The sequence below is a fragment of the Apodemus sylvaticus genome, chromosome 19 (assembly GCF_947179515.1).
Source record: "Apodemus sylvaticus chromosome 19, mApoSyl1.1, whole genome shotgun sequence".
NCBI classification, from domain to species: Eukaryota; Metazoa; Chordata; class Mammalia; order Rodentia; family Muridae; genus Apodemus; species Apodemus sylvaticus.
In genome coordinates, this window is record NC_067490.1 from 7,970,753 (window position 1) to 7,984,267 (window position 13,515).

At 53.2% G+C, this 13,515-nt stretch overlaps 1 protein-coding gene across 1 annotated transcript in view; it reads left to right on the forward strand.

Annotated features, from left to right (window-relative positions):
- Positions 1-3,804: 3,804 nt before the first annotated feature.
- The window catches only part of Glp1r (glucagon like peptide 1 receptor), a 33,047-nt gene continuing 23,336 nt past the window's right edge, over positions 3,805-13,515 (forward strand). Inside the window, exons 1-3 of the mRNA XM_052163598.1 lie at positions 3,805-3,906; positions 9,845-9,941; positions 10,863-10,970. Of these exons, the coding sequence (XP_052019558.1) occupies positions 3,829-3,906; positions 9,845-9,941; positions 10,863-10,970 (283 nt within the window). The 5' untranslated portion in view covers positions 3,805-3,828. The remainder of the gene's footprint in view (positions 3,907-9,844; positions 9,942-10,862; positions 10,971-13,515) is intronic.

The following is a 13,515-nucleotide window of genomic DNA, read 5'->3' on the forward strand; positions in this document are numbered from 1 at the left end:
ACTGTGCTAAAATCTTGCATCTGAACCCCACCTTCCCAGAGAAAAGGTGATGTTGCTAAGACCCAGGGTGATGTTGCTAAGTCCCAAGGTGATGCTGCTAAGTCCCAGGATGATGCATGCTGAGATGAGAGGTAGCATCACAGCACACAGAGAAACTTCTGGGTCCTCAGATTTTAAAGGAGAAACCGGGCACCCTGCCCATACATGCCCAGACATATTGGCACCCCATGTACAAGAACACAAATGCTTTATTTTAATTTGAGAAGTGAGCCCCAAGAAGCTCTTGCCTCCAACACCCACACTATTAGAAATTGAACCAAGAAAGAAAATAAAGTCAGCACTGGGCACATGATTGAGCAGGCATCCACTGTGGGAATCTGGGGACCCCCCCACACCCCCTCCCCTCCAAATCTGTTCCATTCAAAGGGCTGTGAACCACGGCAACTCTTGCGAAAGAAAGCCTTTAACTGGGGCTTGCCTGCAGTTTCAGAGGGTTAGTCCATTCTGACTCAGTGCTGGAGACGCAGCTGAGAGTTCTATATCCAGAGCTTTAGAAAGCAGGAAGAGACAGCCACTGGGCCTGGCTTGGGCTTTTGAAACCTCAAAGCCGGCCCGCCCCCCCCCTGCCCCCCCCACCCCCCCGCCCCCCCCCCCACCCCCCCCACCCCCCCCCCCACCAGTGACACACTTCCTCTAACAAGGCCACGCCTCCCAATCCTTCTTAAGTAGTGCCACTCCTTGACGACTGATCATTCAAATAGATGAGCCTATAAGGGTCATTCTTATTCAGACCACCAAGGGTTCTTGCCACTGACTGGGATACAATGTAACCAACCACCTGATGCTCCTGAGGCCATGCCTCCCACCCCCCACTTCTCTGGGGGTGGGGGGGGGATAGATTATATTCCCTCAATCAATGACCCAAATAAACCCTTCCTTTCTAAAGTTGCTTCTTGTCAGGATCATGGGTCACAATAATGAGAAAAATAACACACAGTTAGGGATGAATGGGTTAGTGGATTGCTTCAAATGTGGGTTTTCTCTCTGTGCTAATGTTCTTTAGAGGACTAGAACTTATAGAATGAATATATATATGCAACATGAAGATTGGAGGGATGGCTCAGTGCTCAGTGGAAGAGCCCTGGTAGTTCTTGTTCTTGCAGAGGGCCTGAGTTCCATCCTCAGTACCCACACAGCAGCTCAGAGTTCGAAGTCATCTTGATGCCCTGGCCTCCACAGGCACTGCACACACACACATTCTGCACATACATATATGCAGGCACCCACAGATACACATAAAATAAAAATAAAATTATGTGGTGCTGAGAGGGTTTTGTCAGATTAGATCACGTGCATGGTCCAGGCAACCTGACAATGGCTGACTCACACCAGAGATGGTGAGAATCTGATAGTTGCTCAGTCCATAAGGTTGGGTGTTTTAACAGTCATGGCCTTAGTCATTTACTCTAAAGGCCTGGAGGATTCTTGGAGAGCTTCTGGTCTTCAGTTTGTGTTGAAAGCCCAAAGAATTTTATTCTAATATCAGCAAAAGAACACAGCAGTAGCAACAGTAGAGTAGATGAACTTGCCAGGCAGAGTGAAAATATGCAGGCAAAAAGCAAGCCTTCCTTCTGCCATGCTGCTTATCCAGGCTGCCACCAGGAGGTGCCACCAACATTTAGGGTGGGGTTGTCCACTTCAAATAATCTGACCAAGAAAGCCCCTCAGGGGAGTGTTAATACTATTTAGGTTGACAACCAAGATTAGCCCTCATACTCAAAGCCCCTGTGGTTAGGTATATTGAGAAAGCCCTGGTAGTCCATGTGGGACACCCTTCACCACTCCAGAATTCTGTGATGAAGGATGCCACCGAGAGTAGTTCTTCACCTTTACATCAGAGTCAGGAAGCCAAGTAAATATGTCTTCAAAATGTACCCAGCCTCGATGGACAGTGGTGGCACATGCCTTTAATTCCAGTACTCAGGAGGATCTCTGTGAGTTCAAGGCCAGCTTGGTCTACAGAGTGAGTTCTAGAACTGCCAGGGCTACATAGAGAGACCTTGTCTAACAAAACAAAACCAGTCTGCCTTTGTGGTTTCATTAGCAACAGAAAGCAGAATAGCAAAAAGTATATTACTTAACTGTGCCTGTGACAGCCCAAAATAAAAAATACCTTTTCCAGCCTCTCTTGGAACTGGGGGCGACCATGTGACTAAATGCCACTGAATAGGTGGGGGAACTGAAGATTGCTATCTTCAGGACATGTCCCTGTGAGTAATCAGCTGGTCCTTCCCTGCGGCTGGACTTTTGATGTCCTGATTGGTTCTAAAGCAAGCCACTTCGGGTCGTTCAGGTAGAAGCTGGTACCAGAGAAGCTAAAAGATCTGGAGACCTTGATGATCATAGAATGGCTACTCACTCCTACCTAGGCTGAACCTCCAGCTTCGCTTTCCATAAAAGCCCTAGTTATATCTGTTATTTTGGATGGAATTTTCTGTGACTGATGGCTAAACAGCCCATGCCTACATGGTGCACAGAGGGAACCTGTTTGACCTCGGGGGGGGGGGGGGGGGGAAGAAGGGACTCAGGAGCCTAAGGCAGAGTTTGCCAGAGGGAGCCCCTCTCTCTGAGTGGAGCCTGACCCCACCCCGCGCCTTCTCCCCCACCCTGCATCCTCCCCCTTCCCATACCTCTCTTGGCTGTCTCCCACCATGGGCTTGAGCCCTGGGTGTGCAGTCTCACTTCCTGCAGGGCTTTGGGGAGGTTTTGTAATCTCCAAGAGACGCAGCTATGCATCCAACCTCTCTTCCCTTCTAGACTGGTCCAGGGCTGAGTAGAGCCACACCCAACTTTCCTTACATTAATTCGTGGGGAGGGGCATCCTCTTGCCTTCCTCAAGAGGTTAGTGGTACACCTCTGCTTGCCTGTCCGTGTCACTATCTCACAGAAGAGGTAGGAGTCTGGATGTATCCTGACCTGTACTGCAGGCAAGGGCAAAGGCGTAGTATAGGGAGACAGACTGAAATCAGTGCACAGAGAATGCTAGTCAGGGCACACATGATCATACCTACACTGTAGCAGGCCCAGGGACTGGACTGTAAGGAGTGGACAGGGACCATTTGGAAAGTTCTAGAAAAACAGATCTCCAGCCTCAACCCTGTCCACCCTGCAATTTCTAAAGTTTTCAGCTAGAAAGGAACCTGAGGACTCTTCTGAGATTTCCTGCCCCCACTTTGACTGCCCCGCAGGCCCAGAAGGATGGGTCTGCGATAAGGAGAAGATTGGGGAAGTAGGTGGCTACCAGCTAGACAGCCGGATCTTTCTTACCTAGTAACTAGCAGCTTCCAGGATACTTTCCAGAAGTCTGACCAACACTATGACCTTGTACCAATCCTACACCTTTCCTGGCCTCAGTTTCCTTTTGGAACCACTGACTCGGTGGGGGCGTGGCTTTCCTTAGTTGAGGGGGAGCCTGGAGGAGATCGGGGTGCGGGGGCGGGAGGCGGGCCCCAATGGTCGCAGCGAGCTGACCAGGCGCACGCACCACAGGCGCTCAGACCTGGAGGCTCCGCTCCTGCAGCTCCTAAACCTGAGTGGCGCCCGCGGGGAGCGCAGCGCCGAGCATCTCCTGGTCCGGGACGCTGGCGGCCCGCCTGGCCCACCGGCCTCCTGAAACCCAGGCGGAAGAGGACAGGGACCCCGCCCGATCCCTCCCGCGGGCGGGCGGGGCGGCCCCACGCCAGCTCCTCCCCCCGCAGCCCGGCAGGGATCAGTCGCTGCGCGCGGTTCCGCAGGTGGCAGCTATGACCCAGTCCTGAGCGCCCCGCCATGGCTGGCACCCCCAGCCTGCTGAGCCTGGCGCTCCTGCTGCTCGGGGCGGTGGGCAGGGCCGGCCCTCGCCCCCAGGTGAGTCCAGGGGACCTGGGCGACAAATGGGAGGGGAACGCTGCGGTGTTCTGCGGGCGCAGGAGCTACCTAGCAGAGGGGCTCCTGGACTTGAGCTGAAAACTCCGGGACCCCAGACGGGGAAAGTGCCAGACTCAGGGGAGAAAGAGACTGAGGAGTTGAGGAGTCCGGGTGGGGATTGGACACCGGGCGACTACCCTCATCCTGAAGAGCCGCCCCACTTCTCGGCTCCAGCTGCTCCACCAAGGCACCAGCTGCCCCAGGGTTGCCCTGCGCTGACTTCTGTGACTCGTCCTTGTCTACTATCACTTTCCCAACTCCTTTCCCAAGCCCACAGGTCCTCTGCCTTCCCTCCGTACCCAGGACCCTTGCGGTGCTGTCCCCTGCACTCCTGTCCCGGGCTCCCTTGTGTATGGGGTGCCCCGGAAGCTCTAGAGGACCTAAGGGGCCTGGTTGTAGAAACCCAGCTTCTTCCTCCGTCATTGGTCATTGGCCCCTCGTCACAGTCTTTGACTCATAGCCCCAGGGACCCTGCAGCTTGTTGTCCTTCCTGATGACCTCCCAGGTGGCACCGGCTTGCCACCCCCACCCCAGCCTCTGCAGCAAACATGCAGCAGGTTCCCTGTGCCTTGTGGCTCGGCCAGGCCCTCTCACACACTCAGCTAATACCCATCCTAGACCCACCTTGGATTAATAACCCACCAGAAAGCATACCGGGACACACAGGAACATCCTACCTCCTTGGTGTCTCCAAAGACTGGGTTGCAGCTGGACTCTTGTGGGCTCTTCCCTGACTCAGAGAGAGTCCTGCCTGTGAATCGGGTCCCCAGGCTCCTGCCCTGGGCATGATGGTCAGCTGCTTGTGCAGAGGGTGGTTGTTCAAATGTGCCAGGATAGCCTTGGGGAGAAGAGGCCCAAGCCTGGGCAGTATTCCTATAGAAGGGTATGCTTTATGCATCAAGTCCTATGTCTACAGCCAGACCTAAAGGACTAAAGCCTTTGGGGAGTGGGCCTGCATAGGGCTGAGCTTCTTCTGACAGAGGAGGGCTCAGACCTCACCCCAGCTGAGAACCAAGTCCCTGGACAGAGGTGCCTCCCAAGGAAGGTGCCAGCACTGTTTCCACTCCCAAACCGTTCCCCAGATTAATCCGCTCCCTGTTCTCCAGGGCCAACTGGCCCCAGGAGATACCTTCCTAGTCCCTGGCACCACCTCACTGTTCCCCTGCAGGCCACGGCTTTCCTGGTGACATTGGGATCTTTCCAGAGCCACAACTGCAGATGTGAGCCTCCTGGTCCCAGGCTGCTGCAGGCCACAGAGAGTGAGAGGACAGAGCCAAGCCTGAGGCCTTCCTGTCTTCCCCTCCCCCAGAAACCCCCTTCCCCCTAAACCCCCTTCCCTAAAGTCAAGCTACTCAAACTTTAGTCCAGCTCTGGGTCACAGCAGCAAAAATGCAGGCACTGAGAAGACACACTGGAGCTTTTGATGGGGTGCCCTTGTTACGGGGGTACTAACATCTCTGGCAGCCACCTGCAGAGGTGTGTGTGTGTGTTTGTGTATGTGTGTTTGTGTGTGTGTGTGTGTGTGTGTGTGTGTAAGCTTTAAGGTGAGATTGCAATAATTACTGCAAAGACTCAAGAATATTTTTTGTTTTACTTTCTGTCTGTGAGATCAGCAAATGTGTCCCTTCGTGTCCCTCACGGTGGGGTGAGTGCTTAGAAACGGGGTTCCCTAGGCGATGTGGTCCAGCAGCTTAGGAACAGGGAAGCAAAGAGAGCAGGACCCCAGCTCTTGGCCCACGCCCTCCTCCTGGGGGGCGGGCATGAAGGCTGAGGGAGCAGGTCTGCTGAGGGCAGAAGTTGCTTCCCTGCAGAATAAAGGGATGGCTGAGCTGACTTGTGCCAGTCCTGACCTAACCTGCTCCAGCGTGCTTTCTGGGAAGGACCACTCCTCTTTCCCCATTCCTTTCTACCCACAGACCCTCTATGAGGGAACTGGGTTACTGAGAAGCTAGGCAGACATTTGACATTTGACCTTCCAACCAGGTGGAACTGGGTTCTGAGATCAGGTCTGATATTAGCTGGATGTCTTCAGCAGGACCCTCAATGACCCTAAACCCCAATTTCCCTATCAGTAAAACAGGGATCATAGGGTCTGACATGGAGGGATGGAGGGGCATCAAGGGGACCCATTTCTGAAATGGTAGCTTGAGGCCTCTGGAAGAAATGCCCTTTGGAACCTTGTACATCCCCAGGCTCCAGAATACAGCCTGGCGCAGGATTGTTGAAAGCCCCTGGCCTCTGTACTCCAACAAAGACCAGTGGGGGCTGAGGCCCGGCTTGGTCTGGGTAGACTTTGTCCCTAGCTGGGCTTCCTTCCAGACACGGACCTGCGTAGGGCTGTGCCGGAGCAGCCAAGAAACCACATCCTGTCTTTCAGTGTCCAGTGCACCTATCCTTCAGCAAATTCCCGTGTGTGTGTGTGTGTGTGTGTGTGTGTGTGTGTGTGTGTTTGTGTGTGTGTGTGTGAGAGAGAGACATAGAGATGCATGTGGAGATAGGTGTCCAATGTATGTGAGGCCCTGTTTCTTGTCGTGTTTGTTTGGGACCCTTTGTGTATGTCACAGTCTGAATGGGTGTCACCATGTATGCAGCAATGTATTAGCATGTAATCAGATGTTCAACACTTTGTGTGCTTGTGCATGTATGTATGTATGTGAGTGTGTGTGAGTGTGTGTCAGTGTTTTAGTATGTGCCTGTGTGCCTGGCTGTCTGTGTGTGTTGGTGTGGGGACAGGAGACTCAATGTCAGGGTCTCATTGCTAGGAACATCCCTAAGGATGTGAGGGGTACAGCGTGTGACTGTGTCTGAGAGGTTCCCTGAATCTGACAGAGTTGCCTGTACCTTGTCTTGCCCCCGTCCGTCTGGGTCAACTATCTTAGGAATGACCTTAAGAAAACAAAGTGTGGACACACAGAAATCTAGGGCTAAGCAATGGGAAACATGACCCAGGCTCTGAGAGGGGACCAGGAGGAAAAGTCTGGTGTCCCATGAAGAAAGAGAATCTGCAGGAATGCGTCTACCCGAGAGGCTCTAGAAACAAACTTCAGAGCCTGTGTGCTCCCGCTGAGGGGTCCCACCTTCCTCCTTCCTCCTCCAGTAGTCAGGACAGACTGAGCTCTCCTTTCTCCTACCCCTCAACCCAACCCAAAGGATTTCCAGAAAAGGAAAAACTCTGGTGTGCATTCGTCCTCAGCTGAGCCAGCGGAGGGTGCCCTGCGCCATAGTGCAGGCTGTGGACAGAGCAGACAGGGCACATGGTCCGCTGCTGTGAACTCCTTGATCTCACTCTCTTAGGCATGCCTCCTTTTTCCTGTTCCCTCCACCTGGGAGTTGTCCTCTCTTCCTTTGATGCTCCTTTTTCTTTCTCAAGGACTCTGGAGCCTCAGGGGTCCTCCTGTCTCCCCCTTCCTAGCACGGGGACTAAAAGTATGTGCCACCGTGCCCAGCTGTCTATCTGGGTTCTGGGTGTGGAACTTAGGCCTTCAAGGGTTTGCAGGGCACACTGTGTGGACCGAGCCACCTCCCCAGCCTGCTCACTGCTACACCGTTGTCCTTACTGTGCCTTCCTTGCTAGGTCAGCCTCCATTTTCCCTTCCCATGCCTCCCTTCCCCCTCAGTCCATAGGTGACCCCTTGGGTCAACACTGAGACCTGGCCCAACCACTCCCTGAGCTCACACACCCACTGCCTTCTTACGACATCTGTCCTGCAATGCATTCGGTCCCAAGGCCATGCAGCCTGAGGCTCTCAGCACAGTCTCTGCTCACCTCTGGGTTTCTCTCATCTCCTCTACTCACTGCCATGGAAACTTGGCACTCTGAGACTTTAGGAGGAGGCAAGATCTTGTCCTAACAGAGCCTCAGGCTGGAGTTAAGTTTCCTGTCTTCACTCTGTTCTTTGTCAAAGTCAACGCATCTTTGATGCTCTAACAGTAGCTGGCCATCAAGGTCCTGTCTCCAGCCCCCAACGCCTCCTCTCCACTGGGTTCTTGGGTCTCCTCCTCACTCCCTGGCTAGACACCTACTGCTCCAGTTCCCAGCAGTGACCTTGCTTTCTGCCATTTGTCCTACTAAGAACAGGCGTTGTGAGGATTCCTCCCCGGCCCTGCCTGCTCTTACCCACTCCACTGCCTTCAGGGCACTGAGAAGGAGGGATACAACGGAGAAGGATGTGAGGGAGGTGGTACCGATCCACCGTGCCACCGTGGGTGGCTTAGTTCAACGAGTCTGCCACCCCTCAGCAGTGGCTCCAAGCACAATCCACCTTTGCTATCGCCACAGCTAGCTTCCCTTTCTTTATTCTCCAAACAAACACTGCTGACCTTTGCTCTCGAAGAACATGTCCTTCAGGACGGCCTCACCTACAGCACACTCATCCCCAGAGATGTCGGTGGCATTCAGAACAAGCTTGACCCACCTCCCCCACCCCAACTCCCAATTCTGGAACTTTCCATGGCACCAGGAACAAGCACATGTTACTGTGTGTTATTCTGTGGTGATGTCATATGACATCTTAAACCGGGGCAGGCTCACCCAGAAATCAGATCTGTTGTATGTAAGTGGGGTGGGGTGGGTGGGGGATGGGACTAAGACTCAGGGGCCCTGGCATCTGAATTCCAGCACCTGTGTGTAACTCGTGGCTTCAAAAGGTGAACTTCTAGGCTGAAGAGATGGCTTCATTGGGGGCTTGATGCCAAGTCTGAGCATATGAGTTCCATCCTAAGGACCCCGTACAGTTGGAAGGAGAGAGCCAACTCCCACAGTCTGCCCTCTGACCTCCGTGTACACGCCGCACACTGTGGCAACACATGCTGCTCTCTCTTGTGCACACACGTGTGTATACACGCATTCATTTGTATGTTTAATCTCGTGTAAGTCCCAACTTTAATACAGGGGGCTCTCTCATCAGTTGGACAGCTATCACTTCTCAATGGGCCATATTTATAATCTTTAAGGATCTTCGTGAAGCAAATTCAAAAGCACCCCAGCTCAAGGCTAGCTGAAGGGAGCACGGAGAAATAAGCAGAGGGGGCAGGCTCGGTGCTCCAAAGCCAGCGGTACTGTTAAACTGATTTAGGCTCCCATTCCTCCATCACAGGTAGGAGGTCACCTCCCAGTGCAGGCACTCCTTCAGAGTTCTGGAACTTTCCCGTCTTCACCCTGTCCTTATGATTCCGTATCCTCCCTGGGGCGTAGAAACCAGGCTGCACCTCAGATCTGGGTTGTGTCAGAAGAGACACTGTGGGGTAGGACAATCTGTGGCCTTCCGAGGGCGGTGACCAGTTGAGTCTAGCAGGAGAGTGGATGATACCTCTAGGTCTTTCTACAAGCCCTCCATGAGACCACATCCTGCATCCTCCGATGCTGCAGGTTAGCCTCTGAGCGAGGTGACAAGGTGCTGGCCTCAGCTCTGCTTCCCAACATACCATGCACCTTTGATGGCATCTGCTCTTGACTCTCCAAGAATGGTTGGAAGCAAGACATCACCGGGCTGGCTGCGTGGCCAGACATCCGGAGGAGGAGCCCCAGGCTGTGATGCAGCTGTCCCTCAGGAAGTCTCATTTTGTGGAGGGTAGCTGAAGGGCAGCTGGCACTATGAATGAGTCACATACTCTGCCTCTCCGCTCTCCCTCACACCACCTCCTAAAGCACTCATCTGTTAGACACTCTCAGTGTACTTACTACGTAGCAGCATTGTGCAGGATAAACACCCCAGAAGGCCTGGATCCCCAAAGTGACAGTCACCAGCTCTCTCTCCTTTCAGAAGTTCCCGGTGGGCTTGGGTCCACCAGAGGCTAAGGAACCAAGAGGGTGGGGAGTCAGGTGGGACCAGAAGGGGCTGCTGGAACCACAGGGCTTCTATTTCGGCTTTCCTCGTAGGGTGCCACGGTGTCCCTCTCAGAGACGGTACAGAAATGGAGAGAATACCGACGCCAGTGCCAACGTTTCCTCACGGAAGCGCCACTCCTAGCCACAGGTGAGTCCCGGACACCTCCAAAGAGGCTTTGAGGATCCCCAGTCCATAGCTGGTGTCGTTTGAATGACGTCTACCTGGACCTCTATCCCAGTGACTACACTACATCCTCGCTGAAGTCCTTCCTGCCCCCTTCCCATCTGTCTTCCCACAGGCAGCTTCGTGGGTGCTATTTCATTGCTGTCTTTACCCGAAGAGCAGGACCCTCTCTTTCCGTTCTGTGTTTTCCCCAGCCCTCCTTAGCTGTGTGTAGATTGACACATTTATAATCAATCTTTATTTTTTGAGTCATGATATCATGTATCCCAGGCTAGTTTTCCAACTCACTATGTAGGCAAGAATGATCTTGAGTTTCCAATTACCTCCCAAGTGTTGGTATTCTATGCCTGTGAACCACCACACCTGGCTTATACAGTGCTAAACAAGCATTCTACCAACCAAGCCAACAGGAGTAAATCCTGGGAGGAGTATATATGGTGTTTTAAAGAACACAGTATTGCAGCTGGTTGGGCTTGGATTCAAATCCTGTCTCTGATCACAACAGAAACCTGGGGAAGATCTCCTCAGCCTCTCAAGCCGGCATTTCCCTCCCATCTAAGAAGAACGGCTCAAACAATGTCTTATAGGAGCCATCTGTTGAGCTTACTGTATCCCTTCTTCTATATAATGTATGTCACAACAAAGTTCGGTGGTCCAGGGGATGCCTCCATCCCACAGAGACGGACAGACATAGAGTTGTTAAGGAATTGCTTAAGGTCCCGCCTCTGATATGGGATCCTTCTTTGGTCTCTGTCCTGGGGGGAGAGTGCTCAGTGTCCAGTGAGCACTCAGCAGGGTTGGAGGAGCACAGCTTCCAGTGGTCGGGGAGGTCGGGAAGGATGAATGACAGCCTGGGACTCAAAGACGGCTCTGCTGTCTCTACAGACCTCTTCTGCAACCGGACCTTTGATGACTACGCCTGCTGGCCGGATGGGCCCCCAGGTTCCTTTGTGAATGTCAGCTGCCCCTGGTACCTGCCCTGGGCCAGCAGTGGTGAGTGATCCATGCCTGATCCCAGGATGCTGGGGCATGGTGGGGCATGACCTTCCTTCCTTTGGGACCCAGTTCCTGCACCGGAGGATGTCCTCTGGCCTCCTGGAGGGTGGAGCACCTGCTTTGGGTGGTGTTTGGATAGTCAGCAATGACAGGAATTAGAACTGTCTGAGCCATCCTGAGTGTGATATTTGTGCAGGTGGGGCTGGAATGTGACTGAAGACAGCGATGAGACCCTTCTGACCTGGTGGTCAGCAAAGGCGCCAGGAGGAAGGAACAGATCATGTGGGGAGTGGGAGGTTGGGGGGGAGGAAGGTTCCTGTGGGGTGTCATTTTCTGGTGTGTGTGTGTGTGTGTGTGTGTCTGGAATATGTACATGTATGTGCATGTATGTGTATATATGTGTGTTTGGTGTGTCTGAATGTGTATGTGCATGTATGTGTGTATGTGTCTGGTATATTTGTATGTGTGTGTCTGGAATATGTACATGTGTGTGCATGTGGTGTGTGTGTGTGCATGTATGTGTGTATATGTATGTTTGGTGTATCTGCCTTATATGTGCATGTGTGTGTATGATATGTGCATGTGTGAGTATAGTATATATCTAGTATATGTGTGTGACTGTATGTGTGTGTGTGTGTCTGGTGTGTGTTTGTATGTATGTGTGTGTGCCTCTGTGTGTGTGTGTCTGGTATATGTGCATGTGTACGCATGTGGGGGTGGGGGTGTACGCAAGCACATATACATGCATGCATGTGTGCATTTCCTAGAGGTGCTACCTTGCCACTTCCTGACACTTTTAAAGATTTACAAGGAGCAGTGCTCAAGGGCATAATGGGCTGGCCCCTCAGACCTTGTCCAGCCTACTTCGGCCTGAGGGGAGACTCTACACAGGGAAAAGGTATGACTGGGTGGGTGGGGGAGTCTCTCCCTCCAGAACCCTCCAGAGGGCCAGGGTGCCTGTGAGTGCAGTGGTAACTTCCGAGTCTATTGCTCCATCCCTGTCCCATGCTGGGACTCCATGGGGGACAATGAGGTCAAGCATTCTTGCTGGAAGGAGTCCTGGTGTCATGTCCATGAGGGGAGAAAAGACACATTGTATGTGTGAGCACACGCGTGCATCTCTATGTGTGCACACACGTGCACATGTGTGTGTTCATATGTGTGCGGGTACATGTTTATTACAGGTGTGGGTCTATAAGCATGGTCCACCACGCAGAGACCATGAGGACAATTTTGGGCTGTCCTCACAGACCATCACCTTTGACTAGGCTGCTTTGTTAGTGGACCCCCAGGAAGTCACCAATCTCAGTGTCCCCAGCACATGCTATCTATCGTACCCCACTCCCCACACGGATGCCGAGGGGCTCAGCTGAGGCCCTCAAGCTTTCATGGCGAACACTTTACCGACTCAGCTGAGAGAAGATACTTGATAAGGTAATGATGATTAATACTTACCGAATATCTGTGTCCAGTCCTTGGGGATAGGCTTGTCTATATGAGGAAACTGGAGCCCCAAAGAGATGTAAATCTCTTGTTCCAAATGAGCTGGTGACTGGCGGGACCCTGGGTACTTTTCTTAGCCACGATCCTCAACAGAAACCAGCCTGTGAACCATCATAGGAATGAGGTCAGGCTTGGGGAAAGCCAGGCGGTCTTCTCGGAGGAGGTGGCCTGGCCGGCCGGACATAAACTTCAGCATGAAGTAGGGTCTTATGGAACCCAGGTGGGTCTTCTAGTGAGGCTCCACCCATCTCTCCTGTGCTACTCAGGACAAACCAGAGTCTAAAAGAGGCAGGGTCCTGGTAACGTCACAGGCGGCGATTCAGCCGCCCTTCACTCCGAATTCCTTAGGTGGACAGGCGAGACACTCATTGGATCCTGCCCACAGCTCTCTGAGACGATTCCTCCCCATTTCCCTCTCGATGAGGAAGCTAACGGATAGAGCTACAGTGTGGTTTTTCCCAGACACACAGCACTAGCGTGGTTTGTCAGACCCAGGCATCACTCCAGGAAGTTGGGTGAGCATCTGCATTTCGTTGTTCAGTTGCTCAGCCAGGCTTCCTGGAGAGCTGGACAGATAGTGCCTGTACTTTCGCCATTGGGTCTGGAGACAGGGGAGTAGTCTGAATGACCTCCACTGGCTGGACCACTTTAGTAAGGGCAATGGGATCCTGCCCTTTCCCTCGGAGCCAGGCCACCCTGTGGCTCTGCTTGTTGATGACACAAGAGGCTGTGCGTGGTCCGGAGCGGTTCCTAGACCTCTCTGTGTTTGGGTTCCTAGTGAGCTCCGGAGCTGGCGCGATGTGGACGGGAGGGGATTAGAGATCCTTGGGGGGGGGGGAGACAAGCCTCCACTCATTTCTTCTCACTTCCCCTACATCCTTGGCACCCTTCAAGACATACACGGTCCCTGCCTCTAAGATTTGGGACCTCTGCTGGGCATCCCTGCTGAGCCCCCGGACCCCAGGGAGCCAGGCGCAGACCGAGCCTATCAGTCAGCACGAAGCGCCCCCAGCTCTGCCTGCGCTTGCGACTCCATCCA